Genomic DNA, 21,058 nt, shown 5'->3' with positions numbered 1-21,058 from the left:
TAACTCATTCTTTAACATATAACAACTAAATCTTATTGCAGACCATCTGGTTTATTCAACTCTGCTCTTTGGGAACCACAGAAGTCCTAATAATTTGCTTGTTATGATGCCGGCTCATTTGTTGCTCCTTGAAGATGAAATTGATTTCAAAGTGAAGAACAATCTTCTGATCACATGCACACAGCACACTTTACAGTTGTAAGACAGCCGCATGATTACTACAAAAACAAAAGGGTGCTTAGATAAACTTTACAATGATCCAAAATCGAGTCAAACCACCTAAAATATGACCAACTTTAGGGACAAATTACATTCACCACAAATCCAACTCTGATCTTTCAGACCAATTTAAAAATCATTTAATTTGAAACCACACAATTTTTCCTATTTTCCCTACTCTCAGGTGATATATATTTTTTGACAATATCAGATTTGTACTTGTCTGAGGTCCTTATTTGAGATTCCTGGTTTGAGTGCATTTAGAGACACTTTTTATGTTTTTAAACACTAAAAAAAAACTTAATAAGATTCTCACCAATGCACATTAATGAAACTAGCAAATGCTTCTTGGTCATTTTTAAATCCTCTTTTTGGTTAATTAAAATCCAAATATTCAAAATGTGTGGATAAAACACATTTAAAAGCTTACTTTTTTTGCAATTTTAATAAAAACACCACAAGGGTATCAGTTTTAAATGTTTCAAATATTTATTTTAAAACAAAAAAGTAAAATTATGGCAAAAGATTATCTTGGAAACACTCAGCAGGTCAAGCAGTATGGAAAGAGAAATAGAGTTAAAACAGATCCTGATGAAGGGTGTTCAATCTGAAACATTAACTCCATAGATACTGCCTAACCTGTTGAGTGTTTCCAGCATTTTCTAAGATTTTCAGCATCTGCAAATTCTTAGAATTTCAAAATAAAATCATATTCAAACCAATGCCCATATCATTTTACATTTGTGACAATGCAAATACTTAATTGGGATTTTAAGTTATCGTCTTAGAGCTTGCACAATTAGAACAGATCTATGCAATTTTGGGGGGCATTTTATGACAAAGCTATTGATACTATTTTAAAACTATTAACTCCTCAAATATAAGTTTGTAATTTAGTTTAATCTTCTCTAAAATAACCTTTGCATTGATTAACCAGGGCTTTAGATTCTGCTTAACCACAATTTATTATCCTTGGTATAAACAACTGTGAACACTGAGGATAATAATATTCAGACATGATTGATTTTTTTTCTCACTTGTTTGGATGAAGTTTTACTTTAATAGTATTTATTATTATCAATGTCAGATATCTTCTATAATTTTGTTTTATCAATGTCCAAGAAGCATTTTGAGATTGAATTAAACTTCCAGTACTTTTGGAAGTAATTTTGTAAACCTTTCATCACTTTATACTGGTAAGCTTTGCATTCACTTTCTATCTGGCAGATAGCTTCCTAAATCTCATAAGTATTTACTAAATTTACTTAACCAATAAAAGCACAAACTTCCATTTGTGTCATAGAATTTAACAAAATGAGTTTGTACCTTCAGTACCTGCACAATACTTGATAATGTTGCTTGGGGAAGTACACTAGCTACTCATTTTCCTCATATCTCACATGTCTCATTGGGATTCCTCTAACAGCTCCAGATTCAGATTTATTGTCAGAGTACATACATGACATCACATACATCTCTGAGATTCTTTTTCCTGAAGGCGAGGCAGACTTACCACTTATTGGTAGTGCAAAAAAACTGTACTCATGTACACATGTAAGCAAACTGACTATGCAATATAGAGAGAAAAAAATCAATCAAGTGCAAAATTAAGAGTCCTTAAATGAGTTTCTGATTGAGTTTGTTGTTGAGGAGTCTGATGGTGGAGGGGTTGCAGCTCTTCCTGAACCTGGAATTGTGAGACTGGTGGCACCTATACCCCTTTCCTGATGGTAGCAGTGAGAACAGAGTGTGTGCTGGGTGATGTGGATCCTTGATGATTGTTGCCGTTCTCTGACAGCAGCACTCCCTGTAAATGTTCTCAATGGTGGAGAGGGTGTTGTTTGTGATTCCCTGGGCTGTGTCCACTCCCTTTTGCAGGGCTTTATGCTCAGGTGTATTGGTGTCCCCATACCAGACTATGATGCAGCCAATCAGCACACTTCCCACTACACAACTGTAGAAATTTTCCAGACTTTCCAATGTCATACCAAACCTCCACAAACTCTAGGCGAAGTAGAGGTGCTGATGTGCTTTCTTCATGGTGTCATTAGTACATTGGGTCCAGGAAAGATCCTCCAAGATAGTGAGTCCAGAGTCTGGAATCAGAAATGGCTTTGAAAAGTTTAATGTATCTATTCTCAGCCAAAGAGGAATCCTAAAGGACAGCGAAAAAAAATATTTAAAAATTTTCACAAGGTGTTCCTTGCTCTTGATGACACTTAGCGGAAGTGAGTGCACATAGCAGAAAAGCAATGCATTTAATAAACTCATGAAACCATCCTATTAAATACTGCAAGTAATTACAATAAATATAATCTAACATATGTATGTAGAGACTCAGAAAATGAATAATGTACCAAAATAATCTGAGTTTTAGAATCTAACTGTGTGATCTTTGTTTTGTTCCTGCTACCTGGTTGCCAGGCTACAGCAGCATCGAAAGTGGCCTAAGTTGAGGAGGCCGAGCTTCAAGTCCTTGTGAGTGACTAAAAGCTATTCTTTAGTAACCAGCAGGGAAGAAATCATTGTTAAGGGTGGTGGTAGCAATTTTAACTCTTAGTTTTCAATTCATGTGCACTCCCAAAGCAATGTTGTGGCTGCAACACTTCTATTCCCACTCTTTTCCTAAAATATACCATCTGCAAACTATTTATTTCCCTTTAATTGGCAAAGAATTGCTTTGAAGTGTCAGTAGCTGCAATTTCACAGCTGGGATTGCAAGGAATTGATTACTTGTGGTATTGTGATGTGGAGAATAACATTTTTGTTAATGCACACAACATGGTGTGCCTCCAAAGTACTTTGAAATTGACATTGGTATGGCAAAAATAAAATATTGTATCCCTTTCCACATTTTATCATTTTCAAATAAAATTTGCTTCCTTTTGTTTCATACCAAGTGTCATGTTTCTTTAAATTTCTTGTACTCTGAACACAGGAGTGGCTCTTTCCGTTACTGAATCTCGGTGTCAGGTTTGTTGGAAGATTGAGTTGAGGGTAGAATGAGGAAATGAAGATGGAATAAGCAAGAGAAATGATTCCTGGAGGATAAGTTGAGATGCCTATGCCAATTTGAATTTCCTCACATCTTCCCATAGAGCAGTATAATAACTGGAGTCAAAAGTTTTTCAAGGGATAAAGGCTATCTGTTATCTCCCAGGTGCCATTGTCAAAATATCAAAGGTGTTTAGCATGGCACATCATTTTGAGAGATCCATATTCAGGGGCAACATGGTGAGTGTGACAGTGCAATGCTATTACAGTATCAGAGACTTGGCTTCAAATCTGTAAGGATTTTGTACTGTCTGTAAGGAGTTTGTACTTTCTCCCCATGATCACACTGGTTTCCTCCTATATTCCAAAGGCATGTGGTTAGTAGGTTAATTGGTCACAGTGGTTCATTTGAGTGGCACAGGCTTGTGGGCCAGAAGGGCCTGTTACCATGCTGTATCTATAAAGTTTTTTTTTAATTAAAAATGAAAACAAATTAATGCTTAGAACTTTTGATTTCAGTGAAACTACCATACTTTGTCAATGTGGTATATGCTACCAATTTAAACCTTCAAACTGGTATCCAATACATTGACAGCACTTTCTGCAATCATTTATGATGGTGTAATCAACATTACCAAGTTTAGAAAATGCTGGTGTCCCTGTCATCCCTGTGTTATCTACCTGTGGTCTCTTGGTTGTTCGCCCTATGTTCCTCCCCACCCCCTCTTCCCTTCTCCCACTAACTTTTTATTCAGATGCCTGCCTGCTTTTTGCTCATAACTTGACAAAGGGCTCAGGCCCAAAATGTTGGTTATATATCTTTGCCTCCTATGGACTGGGGCACCTGCTATTTTTGAACATTTACTATAATCATAGCTGCTGCAGACTTTCTTGTTTTGCTCTTTGTGGTGTCCATTGTGCTGTGTAGGGATCCTACCAGGAGACAGTTATCCAAGTTGCCAACCAAGGGCCCTTCTGGAGCCAATGAAGCTGAGCAGAGCAGGTGAGCGGAGGCTCTATGGGAACCCTGTGCAAGGTCACATCAGGTCCCAAACTCTTTTACCTCCTAAAAAGTAAATGCAGTCCAACTCATGACATGGCAGGGACATAGCAGATGTGCCGTGGGTTTTAATCTTCTCATTATATTCCCTACCTCACTCAATTTTGGGAAGATGTATTGAAATAGAACAGGTGGCAACAAAAATAAAGCTGCATATGACATCCATTCGATCCTATTTTGTCTGCTGGTTTCATATGCATTGTTTAAGTTATTTTGCGCTAATGGTCATCTACATTCATCTACCAACATTGCCTTCTATAATGTTTGGACAAATGCACTTTTTTCTTTTATTTGTCCCTGTGCTCCATAGTTTTAAAATTTGTAATCAAACAATTCACATGTGATTAAAGTGCACATTCCAGATTTTGGTTTGACCATGTAGAAATTAAAGCATTTTTTATAAATAGTTCCCCCATTTCAGGGCACACGAATGTTCAGGGCATTTGGCTTCACAGATTTTGTGATTATTCAAGTATGTCTAACTGTTTCATTGGTGCAGGTATGAGAGATGTTGGATTGTGATCACCTTTGGAGTCTATAGTTGCCATATTTTAAGATGAGGGCCAGAGTTGTGCCATTGAAAGTCAAGAAGCCATTATGAGGCTGAAAAACAAGAATAAAACATTAAGAGACATCACCCAAACCTTATAATTACCAAAAGTAACTGTTTGGAACATCATTAAGAAGAGAGAGCATACTGTTGGGCTCAGTAAATGTAAAGGGACTGGTATTCCAAAGAAAACTTCCACTGTCAATGACAGAAGAATTCTTATCATAATGAAGAAAAATCACCAAACGCCTATCCAACAGACCAAAACATTCTTCAGGAGGCAGGTGGGATGTGCCAACAACTACTGTCCACAGAAGACTTCATGAACAGAAATACAGAGGCTGCAGAATTCTGGAAAAAGGTCTAGTGGACAGATGAGTCCAAGATGAACCTGTATCAGAGGGATGTAAAAAGCTAACTGTGGAGGCGTAAACGAACTGCCCAAGATCCAAAGGATACGGCGTAAATTGTGAACTGGGATCAGAATCAGAATTTATTGACCTTAACAAGTCATGAAATTTGATGTTTTACAGCAGCATCATGAAGCAAATATTTATATTATAACCATCTTACATCATTACTATAAAAAAATTAAAATAATAGTGCACAAAAAGTAAGGCAGTGTCTATGGTTCATTGATTATTCAGGAATCTGATGGCAGTGGGGAAGAAGCTGTCCTTGTGCCATTGAGTGCTTGTCTTTAGCCTCCTGTACTTTTTTTTCCCAATGGTAACAGAGTGAAGAGGACCTGGCCTGGGTGGTGGAGCTGAAGATGGCTGCAGTAGAGGCCTGGAATCAGAGAAGATACTCTGAACCTGGTGTTGTCTATGAATCATAGACTTTAAGCAGTCATTACATGCAAGGGATAGGCCACAAAATAATAAACATGACCACTTTAATATACATACCATTGTCATGTCCAAAATCCTAGTTGGCCTCATCAGAAATAATGATGAGTCTCACAACAGAGAAGAGGTGGAAAATCTCATGAAATGGTGTGAGAGTAATAACTTGAGTCTCAATGTTTATAAGATGAAGGAGATGATCCTGGACTTCAAGACGACTAGGAACAACCACTCTCCACTACACATCAACAACTCTGTAATAGAGAGAGTGGAGAGTACCAAGTTCCTTAGAGTTCACTTAACTTGTGACGCATCATGGACACATCTCCTCACTTGTCAGGATGGTGGAACAGTGGCTGCACTTCCTGAGAAGATTGAAGCGGGTAAAGCTATCAGCTACCATTATGTCAAACTTCTATAGGAGTTCTAATGAGAGTGACCTGGCCAGTGTGATACGGTTGCTGCAGAGAAATGGATCAGAGATCAATACATAGGACCATAAGAGTGGCAGAGAGAATCAATGGAGTTTATCTCCCATCCCCTCCATCAACCAGGATATTTGTCTGAAGAGGCTGCACAAAATCATTGAGGACACCTTTCACCCTCCACACAACACCTTTCAGCTGTTTCCATTGGGAAAGAACACAGGAGTAGCAGAGCCAGCACCACCAGGCTGAGAAACATCATCTTCCCACAATCAAAGAGAATGCTGAACGACCAAAGGAACTACTCACACTAACCATCTGAAACTCTTGTATGTACAAAACAATCTTTATTTGTATAGATAAAATACCTGTCCTGCAAATGTATGTGTGTAATGTTTAGTTATGTATCTGCATGTTTTGCACTGAGGACCGGAGAACGCTGTTTCGTTGGGTTGTACTTGTACAATCAAATGACAATAAACTTGACTTGCTCTGACTTGACAAATATTATGATGCCTTGAAAAGGGGTCTATGTATTTAAAAAATGCTGTAATTTCTACATCAGTGGCTCTCAACCTTTATCTTTCCATCTCACATACCACTTTAAGTATTCCCTATGCCATAGATGTTCTGTGATTAGTAACAGATTGCTTAAGGTGGTATGTTGGGGGGTGGGGGGGGGGAGAAAAAGTTTGAAAACCACTGTTTTAATCGTACTTCGTTGTCTCATAATATGCATGGTTTCATAACTCCAAAGGAAATGGGCCAATGACAATTTTTCTCAAGCAAAATATTTTAGTAACAATTGGGCCTAGAGCAGTGATTCTCAACCTTCCCTTCCCACTCACATACCACCTTAAGCAATCCCTTACTAATCACAGAGCACTGATGGCATAGGGATTACTTAAAGTGGTATGTGAGTGGAAAGAAAAAGGTTGAGAATGACTGTACTACATGGTTAAACCAAAATGTAACACAAATAATCTTGAATAAAATCTGGAATGTGCACTTCAATTACATGAAAATTGTTTGATTACAAATTTAAAAATGTAGCGTACAGGGACAAATAAAGGAAAAAGGTGTCTTTGTACCAAACATTATGGAGGACTCTGTAACCATATTGCCATTTACAGCACAGAAACATGCCTCTGTCACCTGACCTATCGTTCCCTAATAGGAGATCCATTACTGCCCCCTCTCATGTCGGTTCTTCTACATATTGATTAAGAAAACTTTCCTGTACGCACTTAATAAACTCTAACCCATCCAGCCATCTTATTTTATGTTCGGAAAGTTGAAATGACCCATAACTACCACCTTATGTGATTGGCATTTCACCACCATCCTGATATTACATTGTACTAATATTCCACTAGAGGGGAATGATTACTCAAGATGTTAAAGTTGTTTCCTCAGCTAATAAATTTCATGTATGTATACATTTACAGCACAGAAACAGGACAGTTCAACCCTACTAGACTGTGCCGAACGTATTTTACCACCTAGTCCCACTGACCCAGATTGTGCCCATAACCTTCCATACCTCTCCTGCCCTTATACCTATCCAACTTTTCCTTGAATATTAACATTGATATCGCTTCTACCACCTCTGCCGGAAGTTCATTCCACACCCCCACCACCCTCTACATGAAGAAATTCCCCATGTTTCCCCTAAACTTTTCCCCTTTTACTCTCAATCCATGCCCTTTTGTTTGAATCTCCCCCCTCTCAATGGAAAAAGCTTATCCACATTGACTCTATCTTTCCCCCTTATAATTTTGAAAACCTCTATCAAATCACCCCTCAATTTTCTACGCTCCAGGGAATAAAGTCCCAACCTGCTCAATCTTTCCCTGTAACTCAAACCCTGAAACCCTGGCAACATTCCCGTAAACCTCCTCTGCACCCTCTCTATTCTGTTTATATCTTTCCTGTAATTCGGCAACCAAAACTGCATAGAGTATTCCAAACTTGGCCTCATCAATGCCTTATACAATTTCAACATAACATCCCATCTCCTGTATTCAATACTCTGATTTACGAAAGCCAACATACCAAATGCCTTCTTCACCACCCTATCCACGTGATTCAACTTTCATGGAATTATGTACCATGACTCCTAATTCCCTTTGTTCCACTGCATTCCTCAATTGTCTACCTTTAAAGTGTATAACCTATTTTGATAATTGTATTTTGTAAATAGAGTCTCCCCATTCCTCTCACAGTTCCCCATTCCTGACCTCATTTTATTTGGTAGCTCTTTGGTTTGAGTCACAAGTGTTCGAGTTTTACTTCAGGGTCTTGAGAAAAGATCCTTAGCTGACCCGTCATTCCTATCTTTTGGATGAGGCACATTTCGTACTTTTTACAATTATAAAGAATTTATGGAATCATCTGAAAGAGAAATTGAGTTGTTGTCCTGGTGTTCATGACCTACACAACACACTGACAATGCCTGATCCGGTTATTTGAGTCATTGGTGTTTCTGGGTGCTCATGCTTGTTCTGCATGTATTGCTTGTCAGATTCTTTGTGATGTCAGACTTCTGAAGGAATGTGCAGTGTAAAAGCAACCGTATGAACACAAGGCACTTCATGGTTTTTTAGCATTATTTCATATTGGATCTATTTTATCAAAAACTTCCTGGTGCATAGACCACAGATCCCAATTCTTTATCTGAGGTAGTTTATTTGGATGATTATCTGTGATATGAATAATTATAGGCCATCCATCCACATCTTACTGAGTCTTCTGCACCAAGCTCACTAGTAATCTATAGTTTCAAGAAATTATGCTCAATTTTAGCACTTAAAAGAAGTGAGGTAAAAAGATTTGACAAAGCTGTCCCTGTCCTTCCAGACACTTCCCATATCTTCAGCTAACTTTTTGGTTTAGGGTCTTATTCCTGACACTAGTTGAGAAGAAAGGCAGCATTAATGGAACTGATTGTGTTCACCTAGTAGATGAACCAAAGTAATAATTTCTGTGCTTGTTTTTTTTCTCTCTGTGGCAATTCTGAAGGATAATCAGTAAATTGTAGCTCATTTTCACATCACTCTCACGCATTTCACTATTGAAGCTCTTCTTTAGTACATCGGTTTATCTTGTTGCTGTTATTGCATTGTTTATCTGTTTGTCCTGCACATTTAACCATTAGTCATCTTTCATTGCCTAAAGGAGAAACCTTTACATCCAGCGGGAAGATCATTTGGCTGTTTTGCCATCTGCTTATTTTCTTTGGATTTGTTTATTTTTTTTTTAGTTTAGACCATCTTCCTATTTCCCATAAGTTGTACTGTTCACCTAACAGGGTCTCAGACTGCCGTACACAACACTTGTATCCCTCCCCTGCCCCAGTGGCATAGCTTTCTTAGTTTACCCTCATGACATTTTATATTTGTTACAAATGCATTAAGAAGTGTAAAGCACAGGTTTAAAACATTTCTTGGGGACAATTTTGAATTTCATGCAGGAATGGGATACTGTTTATGGGCATCCCAAGGATAATAAGATAATTTAATGCCAGCAGCTAGTAGCAGAACAGTGCCAGCAGACATCCCAGTGCAGTTTAATGGATTAAGAGCTCAAGAAGTCCTCTGAAATTACCTTACGGTAATAAGCCACGTGGGAGGCAGGGATTAAAGGTAGCACCAATATATTATTTTACTGAGCCCTGCAAAAGCAGTTCTATTTTGCTGCCCACAAAGCAATTTGACCCATAACTTGGTCTCTTCACTGGTCCTGTGGTAACCTAAAGCTTTGGAGCCACGTTCATCCAATTTATGTCCATTACTGCTATACTTTGACCCAGCCAAAGTAGTTAAAGTTCTTCCCAGTTTATGTAAATTGAGGAACAGTAGCCTCTTATCAAATCCATTTTTATATCCTTTGAAATCAATGAGCAGTAATTTTTTTCTTCACCCTTTACCTCATGAAGGGTAGAAATTAATTAAGGCTTAAAATGTTTTGAGGCTGAAGCACAATTATGTTTAATACTGCAAAACAGTTACCATATTTTTGGAGTAAAACACAAAAATCTGTAGGCACCATGGTTGAAGTAAACACACACAATGTTGGAAAAACTCAGCAGGTAGAGCAGTGTCCTTTATATAGCAAAGGTAAAAATACATAACTGACATTTTGGGCTTGAGGCCTTCATCAAGGTATGGAAAAATGTTGGCAGGCATCCAAGCAAAAGAGTAAGGGGGTGGGGGGGGGGGATGGTTGTAAAGGCTAGAGGTGATAGGTGAAGAAGGGAGGGAGGGAACAGCAGTGATCATTTTATTCTTGAACCATTTCTTCTTGATCTTTTTCATGACTTAGGAAGAGATCTGGCTGATCTTTGTCTGTCTGTCTCTCACTCTTTCTCTCTCTCCATAAAAGTTTGCCAGGTTAATATTCATTGTACCTTTCAAACTTTGTCAAGCTTCTTGATATGCCTTCTAATTTCAGTTTTGCTTAACAGGCCTTGACAGTGTTGTTAACCAACTTATGATCTTTCAAACAAGTATTCTAATCTGTTTTATCCCATCCTTTTAGTTTTCTTTAAAGCCTAACAATAGATTTGCATTGAAAATAATTCAAATGGAAATGAAAATCAAAGGATTCCCATATTAGTTGTCCATTATTTAAGTTTTATTACAGGCAAGTAGAAAATCTTGTGCACTCTATCTCCCAATGCAGCCCAATCAGTGATTGTTCTAAAAGACTCCCAGCCTGTCTGCTCCATTCTCCCCATAAACCCTGTTATCCCAATCTCTTTTGCCCGTGACATGTCCTTTTGTGTCATCACCCATGCTCACTTACCTACAGTTGCTCCAGTTATGTAACACCATGTTTTTTTTAAACCTTATCCTTACTTTTGCATCCACACAAAGCTTCACCCCTTTTTTTCCTTTATGACATTCTGTCGGATCATAAAATTTGCATACCATTGGTTTTCCCTATCTTTTAGTTAATTGAAGCAAAGTATAAATAGGGTTTATCCATTCTTTTAGGCTGTTATAAAGGAGTCAGAATTATTCTCAAGAGTTATTTAGTACCTCTTTTGCACCATCTTTGTACTGTTTTCTGTCTTGGCCTTGTTGCCTTGGTCAACAAGATTAGACCAATTGTACAAGTATTGTTAGTCACACACACACAAAAAAACAGATGCATTATTTGACTCATTCCTGGACTAATTTTTTTACATTTATTGAAACTCATTTTAACCTGATAGAAAATGCAAAATTACCTTAATATATATAGACATTTCCAAAATGAGAGAGCCAGTGTGGACACCATGTCATGATGCACAAAATAGATGATTCATAAAATCCAGGTCAAGATAAAACTGCCAAGAAATTCATCCCTGATAGTATCTACATCACTTAGTAATGGCTTTGTGAAGGGACGATCATATCTCATGAGCCTAATTTAGTTTTTTTGAGCACCTAACAAAAGAAATTGATTAAGGAGGGGTGGTAGATCTGGTCCATATAGATTTTAGTGAGGCATTTGACAAGGTTCCCCATGAGAGACTCAATCAAAAAGTCATGAGGCATGGGATCCATGGAACCTTGGCTGTGTGGATTAAAAATTGGCTTACATGTAGAAAGCAGAGAGTGGTAGTGGATGGAAAGTATTCTGCCTGGACATCAGTGACTAGTGGAGTTCCGCAGAGATCTATTCTGGAACCCCTGCTCTTTGTCATTTTTACAAATGACCTAGATGAAAAAACAGAAGGATGGGTAAATAAGTTTGCAGATGATACAAAGGTTGGAGGAGTTGTGGACAGTGCTGAAGGCTGTCATAGATTACAGAAGGATACAGAGTTGAGTGAAAATTGGCAGATAGAGTTCAATTCAGATACTGTAAGTATGAGGTGATGGAAGGTCAAACCAGAAGGTACAGGGTTAATGGTTGAATACTGAACAGTGTGGAGGAATAGAGGGACCTTGGGGTCCAAAACCATACATCTCTCAAGATTGTCATGCAGGTTAATTGGATAGATAAGAAGGGCAATGGGATACTGAGCTTCATTAATAGGGGGATTGAGTTCAAGAGGCAAGAGGCCATGTTGTTGCAACTCTATAAATTTCTGGTGAGACTACACTGAAAATATTGTGTTCAGTTCCGGTCACCTCATTATAGGAAGGTTGTGAAAGCTATGGAGAGCAAGCAAAGGAGATTTACCAGAATGTTGCCTGGATTTGGAAAAATAAGTCTTATGAGGCAAGATTAGCAGAACTGGGACTTTTCTCTTTGAAGTGAAAAAGGATGAGAGGAGACTTAATAGAGGTCTACAAGATTCTGAGAGGCATAGAAAAGGTGGACACCCAGTGCCTTTTTTTTCCTAGGACAGGAATAGCAAACATCAGAGGACATTTGTACAAAGTGAAGGGAGGGAAGTTTAGGGGTAAGTCTTTTACACAGACAGTTGTGGGTGCCAGGAATACCTTGCCAGGGATGGTGGTGGAGACTGAAACATAGACATTTAATAGACTCTTAGACAGCCACATGAAGGAGAAAAAATAGAGGTTGGAAGGGTTTAGAATTTTTTCTTGGTAGGAATATATAGGTCGGACAAAATCGAGAGCTGAAGGGCCTGCACTGTGCTGTAATATTCTATGTTAATATAAGCAGAGGATCTACTTTACTTTGTTTATTCAATTTTTGGGATTTTGATGTTGCAGCCCAGCCAGTATTTATTGACAATCCACTTTTTAAGAAAATGATGGTGCGCTTCCTGTTTGAACCATTGCAGCTCTTCTGATGAAGGACTTCCTGTAGGGCCGTGGGAAAGGGTGAGGAAAGTGGAGTACCAGGATTAAAACAATTACAAAGAAGGAATGGCAAGTCCCAATAGTATACAATTTGGGAAGGAACCTCCGAGACGTGATGCTCCCATGAATTTGATGCATTTGTCCTTCCTGGAAATGGAGGCCATGGGTTTGGGTGGTGTTGCTGGAGAGGCCTATATGGATATCTAAAACACATCTTTCTGCTGCCACTTTGCACCAGTGGGGTAAAGATTAATATTTAGGGTGGTTGCATTGGCCTCACTAGGGGGGTGCAGGCCACACGGGGTGACACCATCAGAGGGCATGATACCATAATGACTGTCTATAAAATGTTTGTGCAGCGTTTCAGCAGAATTTTTTTTATTAAAATATGCCTGTAGTTAGTTATAACAACAAAAATATTTCTGTAAGCCCAGCTTACATGTATCAATATACCTACAAGGCTAAAACTCTCTGCTAATTTACTTTTTGAACCTTCTAATGTGCTCCAGTCAGAGCTGTCTTTATTACCCAATTACAATGACGCTTTGAATCACATGGTTTTGTTGCACGTGCTACAAGCACGTGCTGTTGTTTTCATTGCTGTTGGTGTTTTTATAATCACTCCTTTGGCCAATTTTCCTGGTGTTTTAGATCCAATATAGTGGTAATTAGTATAGTGAACCTATATCAATAACTTTTGAGAATGAAGTAGTAATTGAAGGAAAAGAAGAAAAATCAAAAAAAGGCTTCCTCTCAGTTACTAATAAAGTTGCAACTAATAATGTTGTAACTCAATATAGAAAGATTTTTACAAAACAAAGCATAAAAATATGTAAATGTAAATACATTTAGACTGTACGTATGATATTGTAATTTAAAGTTAGAATTTTAATTTTGTTAGTTGTCTATCTCACTACTATTGCCGTTACATTCAGCGATGTACGGGAATTATGATTTACGATTAACAGCATAAAAAACATTACTAAGGATTCTGTTATGGGAGGAGGTCCATGGGGGGAGGGGGGGTGACACCAACCCTAGAGACAGCACTGGGTGGACCATGTGGTACCAATTAACTCTTTCTCGTAGTTAGTGATGAGCTTCTTGAGAGTTATTGAAGTACACTCATCTACATTTCATTGCTCTCCCGACTTGGACCTTACAGATAGTGGAATGTTGTCAGGTATCAGAGTCCCCTTTTGCTGGGAATTCATCTTCTGACCTGATTTATGTGATCTAGTTATTTTTCTGATGATGGGCAAATCAATGATTGTAATCCCTGCCAAATTCCTCAGATTAATAATTAGACTCAAGATTCAATTTATTGTCATAGTAATAAACAGTGTCATATTGCATGAATTTTTTTTTGCCTGCTGCAAGGCGGACAGATTCGCTTAGGAATTTCCTAAGCACCTCTTACAGTTAGAGAGAAAAGCAAAAGAGAGTGCCCCCAGAGATTTAGATGTGCCTCCAGCGCTTCCTCACCCCCTGCAGCCCCCCACAGAGTCCAGTCCAAATCATTTAGCAAGCCCGAGCTCCAGATCTGAACCTCCGACATGGTCAAAACCCTTGGTACCTCCTCGCATCCCCCGGCTCTGATACCCAGCCAGTCTCCAGTAGTCTGCAGCATGGTTTGAGTCTCCCGACAGCAGACTCCAGCAGCCCACAGGTTCCTCACCTCAAGTCGCCAGCAGCTCGCCACATTCACTGGTCCCTCAGCCACAGAGTCCCCTCACTAGTTTGCCATTGGTGCTCACCGTCACAGAGGAGACGACCCGCAATTACCTGGTACTTTAGTTATATTCATGAACTAATTTCTGAATGATGACCACCTCATCTCCCAATCAATTCTCACCTCTCCTCTCTGTTGTCTGTTGGCCTGTGCTCCTCCCCCTGCCCATTCTTCCCTTCTTCCTAGCCTTTTTAAGGCTCGGGCCCGAAACATTGCTTATTTATCTTCACCTCCTACGAGACCTGCTGAGTTCTTCCAGCACTTCTGTGTTTTCACGACAGTGATTACCATTGACATCAATTTAATTAGTGTTGCCTTGAAATCAAAGGCAGTCATTGTAACCTGGAATTCAGCTCTTTCATTCACTTTTGGACCCGACTACAATAGGGCCTGGAGTAGAGCAGTCCTTGCGAAGTGCAGATTGGGCATCAGTGAGCAGGTGATGAAGTGCCATTTGATAATGCTGTAGACAACATTTTCCATAATTTTGCACAGGGTGGCGAATCAACTGGACAGCAAATAGTCATATTGGATTTATCTTGCTTTTAGTAAACAGAACACGCCTGGCTAATTTTCCACATTCTTGAGTCTACTAGAACAGCCTGGCTACCTGTATCTATAACTTTGATTTGTCTCATTCATTGGCCTTTGCTGTATGTAACCAATAGGCTCAGGTATTTCTTAATGAAAATCATCATTTGTCGATATCACATGGAGCAATTAAATTATCCAGAGCATGGATTGCTGTGATGGTGAGGATCTCAGAAGGAAGATGAGATGGGTCACTCATTCTCCTCCATTTCACTAAGGGGAATATTCTTGGAACCTCCTCCTATTAAACTCTAAATTGTGCTCTACCATTCATTATGAGAAGTAACAGGAATGCAGAGCTTTGATTTAATCTGATCCATTGGAAATCACTCAGCTCTCTCTAATGCATGCTGTTTCTGCTAGGTTATCCTGCTTTTTTTTTTACTTTACCACATAAGTAGAACAGGAAGATGCTAAAATGCAGTATATTTAGTGCCCCTATATAGTAAATATTTATTATTTAGTAAATACTAAGTACTAAAAATATCACTGGCACCTTGACATGATCATAAGACAATAAGGTACTATTAAAATCTGGTAGTAGTTGCTAAATGTGAGTTCTGAGATAGTGTATATGTTTAATAAGAATTGCGTTAAGATAAGAGATTGTATTTTCCTGAGCTAATCTTCCTGTCAAATATGAGTTTAAATGTGAGATAGAAAAATAGATATTATCTTAAATATAACATGTATCAGCCCATTTTCTATGTAAATACTATTTGCTTGAAAAGAAACCAAATATTAAGAGTGGTTAAAATGTAAAAATGAACTTATCGTATTAATGTGGTTGCTGTCTACAGAATTAAAGTGGTCTATAACATTTACTTTATCAAATTTGGGCCTTTGTTTTAATAGTCATTTCTGTCTTTGAACATTCTTCAAGTTTCTCATGATGGGGTGTGTGTTTTAAATCTGCTCCTGCTGTGCAACCTTGCTGAAGTCTTTGTGTGGTGAGACATGCTATCTTTAATTTTGCTTTAATAACCAGTTGATAGTGGAGCAGATGCATGTTTGCATGCAAGCATTGTGCTTCGGCAACTGTGGATAAGTGACCAATGTGAAAATAAACTACTTTCAACCTTTGTTTCTGCCAGGAGAGGACAGCTGTGGGATGGATGGGAAGGTTAATCCACTTAAACTGCCAAACTTCACAGAAAATATCAACTGGGGAGGACTTGAAAAATTGTACAATGTGGATGAAAGCTTGTTTGAACACAGGCATAATTATAGCCTTAGCCTTGGTGACTGGACTAATTACTGGAAGGATGTAGATAGAATGTTTGCACTGCTTAAGACTTTTTCTGGACACATTAAAACTTCTAAGGCCATTGCATTAAATAAGGGCGGGACTCTTGATTTGAGCATTGACACCACAGCACTGGACATCGCACCAACTCTATTGCCTATTTTTGGAAATGTGTTCCCTACTCAGCCTGAGGATGATTCTAGTGGCATGACTTTATGGGAGGGAACAAAAGCACAACCTGCTGCACTTGCTGACTCTGAAGGTACAACCATAATTGCAGCTGTTACAAGTGATGAGAGTCCAGAGGAAGTAATAAACTATGATCATATGCCTGAGGAGTATTTCTCAAAAACTGAATGGGGGCAACATAATCAAACAAAGGAGTCGACAAAGGAATGGGTGCAGCTGGAATATGATCACGGTTTCAGTGGAAATGGACTGGTGGAGATTGAGAGCAGAAACAGCTTCCTACTTCAGCAGGGAGCCATGTTGCCATCACCCGGCATCCAGAATGAAGTGGAGGAGAAAGAGGACATATTTGAAGGTGAACCATACCTTCCTGCTGGATCCGTGGGTCACCTTTATACTAAAGCTTTCGTGGTTCCTCAAAAAAGCAGGGTCAGCGACAAAGAGAAATTGGCAAGTGTTCAGTTTCAGGAAGAGCCCCAGAGCAGTGGCGAGGGAACACAAGAAAACTTCAGTACAGATGGCAGTGCCTTGCCCCCTCCATCCATTCATCAACTCACAGCCCATTAATTATTTATTTGGGGAACATCTATAATCTTTCATATTTTTAACACCTTTCATTGTGAGGTCAGAGCAAAGCACATTTAATTTCCTTATGAGGTATATTTCATAACAGACTGGCAGTTGTCATAATATCACACACCATTTTCCTTTATTAACATTAAGGAAACAAGAAGTTGATATTTTTCATCACTAATATTGTAATCATTAATATAAATATGTATTTTGAAATTCAGCGCTATAAAAGAGACATCTTATGAAATCCTCTGAAAAAAATCTGATTCCCCCCCCCGCCCCCCCCACCTCATTAGCTGTTCAGCATGTACATGGATTAACCTGTCCCTTATGAGTGTCAAAAGCCAGGACCAGTCCACTTCATAAGCTCTCACCATACACTCTTCACATGACAAATGTTGAGTTCAGCGGTGTTTTCCACTCATAAACTCTATTGCACTTTCAAATCTTCAGAAAACATTTGCAGATGTGGATGTATTAATAGTGCAGAGCATTGGTTCAGTGAGGTTTTCCAACTGATGATATCAGTTGTAATGTGTAAAGGAAATCTTATTTTGTTCTTCAGACTGTAACTTGCTGTCACTCCTAAAATTATTTAGCATTGTCTTTATTTTTTGTCTTAGTGGATTTTTTTTAACCTTGGCCCATTTTTAAATTCTTCTTTAATTGAAGGAACAAGATAAAGCCAATATATTGTATTTTGTTTCATTGTGTTGCTTTTTCTTGTTATTTCCCTCATGGTCTTAAAGGGGTATAATCTTTATGAAAATTTTGTGCTAATTTGTTTTTAGAGGGAAACGGGAGGAGTGCTGTCTTTTTATGCGACAGCAATGAGTGCAAGGTCATTATGATGCACTTTTAATAGATAACCATCACTATGTGACAGACACATTACTACAAAAGTTTTAAACAACTTTATGAATATGGTGCTCCTTTAAGATTGCAAAATAGGTAAAACTGCTTACAATATGATGTCTAACAGTTTTGATAAATCTGTTTATAGTTTGAAAGTCTCGTTTAGTACGATCCTTAGATTCAGTTGCATGAAGTTTATATAATCTGTGTAGGTTTTTACAGTGGTCACAGATGTTTAATTTTTTTTTATTATATGGTAGTAATACCACACATTACAAAGCCAATATAATCAATGTGCATAGGTTGGAAACATCAGACTAGTGCAATTCATGCTATATTCTTCAGAGGATAAAATTTGTAGCAATGTTTTATTTTTGTCTGTAACATACACTGCCCATACTATTAATTGGTCATTACTTGTTGCTTGTTTCTGGATAAACATGCAGTGAGTAAACCAACATGCTTAATCTTTCAATGCGAATGTAATTGTTATTAGTGATACAGAGTACTTTCTCCAGATTCAAAATTGGAATTAAAAAAAACATGAACTTAACAACAGTGTATGTTTGGTTTTAGCTGCCCTGTAATAGCTGAAGAATTGATTATTACGTGTGACAAGAGTATTTATTCTATTAATCTCACAATTTGCTTTCTCACCTGTCTTGACATCGACATTGATACAATGAGAATTTACTCAGCCACCTCTTCTAATTCCTTAAGATTAATAGTAAATGCTTTATGACTTGTTACAACTTGTCAACCTGAAAATGATGCATTGATCCTGACTATTTTGTTTTCTATGCATACTAAAAATTATCCTGAATATTAATTTTAACCTTGTGCAATAACCTTTTATGCAGCATCTTATCAAGAACGTTCGGAAAATCTAAATATTTTATTTCCATTATTTTACTTTTATCCTGAAATAATTCCAATAAACAGCCATAAAACAATATTAAATCATACTGATTATGGGATGATTTTCTAAATGTCCAACTAACACTTTTTTTATAATTTACCAAGATGTGTAATAAACACCGAACACAATATTACTTATTTTACTTTATCACCTGAAATTGCAATAATCTGGGTAAACTTGGCAGGAAGTATTAACAGGAATGATTTTTTACAGATCACAGTGCTATGAAATACGCACAGTGACCTCCATAATGTTTAGGACAAAGTCATGTTTTTCTTTTGTTTTCCCCTGTGTTCCATAGTTTTAAATTTGTAATCAAACAATTCACATGTAATTAAACAGCATGTTCTAGATTTTATTCAAGGTTATTTGTATACATTTAGCTTGACTATATAGAAGTTACAGCACTTTTTATACATAGTCCCCTCAATTCAAGACACCATAATGTTTGGGATATTTAGCTTCACAGGTGTTTGTGAGTACTCAAGTATATTGCAAGTATAAGAGAGCTGAGCTTGCTTCTAAGCTTTTTATCACCTTTGGAGTCTGTAGTTGCCATTTTTCAACATGAGGACCAGAGTTGTGCCAAGGAAAGTCAAAGAAGCCATTAAGAGGCTGAAAAACAAGAATAAATCAGTAAGAGACATCACCCAAACCTTAGAATTACCAAAATCAACAATTTAGAACATCATTAAGACAAAAGAGCTGACTATTGAGCTCAGTAATCGCAAAGGGACTGATATTCCAAGGAAGATCTCCACTGCTGGTGACGGAAGAATTCTCATCATCAAGAAGAAAAATCCCCAAACATAGGTCCAACAGATCAGAAACAGTCTTCAGGAGGCAGGAGTGGATATGTCATTGACTAGTGTCCATGATGTAAAGCATGGAAATGGTGGTATGCTTTGGATCTTGGGCAGCTCCTTTATGCCTCCACACCTTGCCCTTGCCATCACTCTGATACAAGTTAATCTTGGTCTCACCTGTTCACAAGACTTTTTTTCCAAAATTCTGCAGGCTTTTTCAAATACATCTTGGCAAATAGTAATCTGGCCATCCTTTCTATGGCTAACTAGTATTTCTGTTCATGAAGTCTTTTGCAGACATTAGTCATTGACATATTCACACCTGCCTCCTGAAGAGTATTTCTGACCTGTCGGGCGGGCGTTTGGGGATTTTTCTTCATGATGATGAGAATTCTGTCCTCAGCAGTGGAGATCTTCCTTGGAATACCAGTCCTTTTGCAATTAATGAGCTCACTAGTACGATCTTTCCTCTTAATGATGTTCCAAACAGTTGATTTTTGTGATCCTAAGGTTGGGTGATGTTTCTTATTCTATTTTTTTCCCCAAAATCACCCCCTTTCCTCCTCCCCCTAAGGAGGAAAAGAAAAAGAAAACACCTAAACTATATATTAATCATATTCTCTTGATATAACTATTGTATCCCCTGATTATTGATTGAGAGGAGTGGGTCATGTGGATGGGTTTTTATTAACAAATTCCATATATGATTCCCAAATCTTATAAAAATTCCCAATCTTATTCCTTAAATTATAAGTAATTTTTTTTCTAATTTTGTATTTCAGTGTTCCATCTGTGCATCATTATAAAATGTTCTGTTTTCCACGTCACTGCTACACATTTTTTTGCTACAACTATTGCTATATTAAGAATTTTTTCTTGAAATTTATCCAACTTCAATTTCACATCATCTTCACATATATTACTATGTAAAAATATTCTCGGATCCTTTTTGGTTTTTTATCTTCATAATTTGTCCCAATAATATACTCAAATCTTTCCAAAATTTTTCCACTTTAACATAGGACCAAAATGAGTGTACAAAATGAGTGTACACATGTAACTTCCTTGTTACATCTAAAACATTTATCAGAATAATTTGAGTTTAATCCTTTTAATTAATATGGAATATAATACAATTGATGTAAAAAAAGATACTGTACCATTTGATATCGAACTTTAATTGTATTTGTTACACTCTCTTGGCATAATCTTGACCAAACTTCTTCTTGAATTTGTATGTTTAGATATTTTTCCCATCTTGGTTTTGATTTATATAGTTTTTTTTTCCCA

The 21,058-nt window shown here is 37.7% G+C and overlaps 1 protein-coding gene and 1 long non-coding RNA gene across 11 annotated transcripts in view; one reads left to right on the top strand and one right to left on the bottom strand.

Moving 5' to 3' along the window:
- The window catches only part of sulf1 (sulfatase 1), a 420,487-nt gene extending 401,701 nt beyond the window's left edge, over positions 1-18,786 (top strand). For 5 of the 9 annotated variants that reach the window (XM_069921289.1, XM_069921288.1, XM_069921286.1 and 2 more), the window contains one exon: positions 16,275-18,785. In XM_069921289.1, coding sequence (XP_069777390.1) covers positions 16,275-17,182 — 908 coding nt within the window. In that variant the 3' untranslated portion in view covers positions 17,183-18,785. Of the gene's footprint in view, positions 1-41; positions 106-2,643; positions 2,698-16,274 lie in introns of those variants that run through there. The other 4 variants (XM_069921292.1, XM_069921287.1, XM_069921294.1 and 1 more) reach the window with 4 other exon arrangements.
- On the bottom strand, positions 33-17,207 carry LOC138755391 (uncharacterized). Of its 2 annotated transcripts, none has more exons than XR_011352247.1 (3): positions 16,982-17,207; positions 2,208-2,315; positions 33-218 (listed from the first exon to the last, which is right to left on the bottom strand). It is a non-coding gene; the product is annotated as an uncharacterized lncRNA (long non-coding RNA). The 2 variants fall into 2 exon arrangements; XR_011352248.1 differs by having other exon boundaries at positions 2,213-2,315; positions 16,982-17,206.
- Positions 18,787-21,058: the final 2,272 nt, after the last annotated feature.

The sequence above is a fragment of the Narcine bancroftii genome, chromosome 2, assembly GCF_036971445.1.
Source record: "Narcine bancroftii isolate sNarBan1 chromosome 2, sNarBan1.hap1, whole genome shotgun sequence".
Classification (NCBI taxonomy): Eukaryota; Metazoa; Chordata; class Chondrichthyes; order Torpediniformes; family Narcinidae; genus Narcine; species Narcine bancroftii.
Note: the sequence above shows the minus strand (reverse complement) of the source record. Positions and strands in the feature narration are given on the sequence as shown.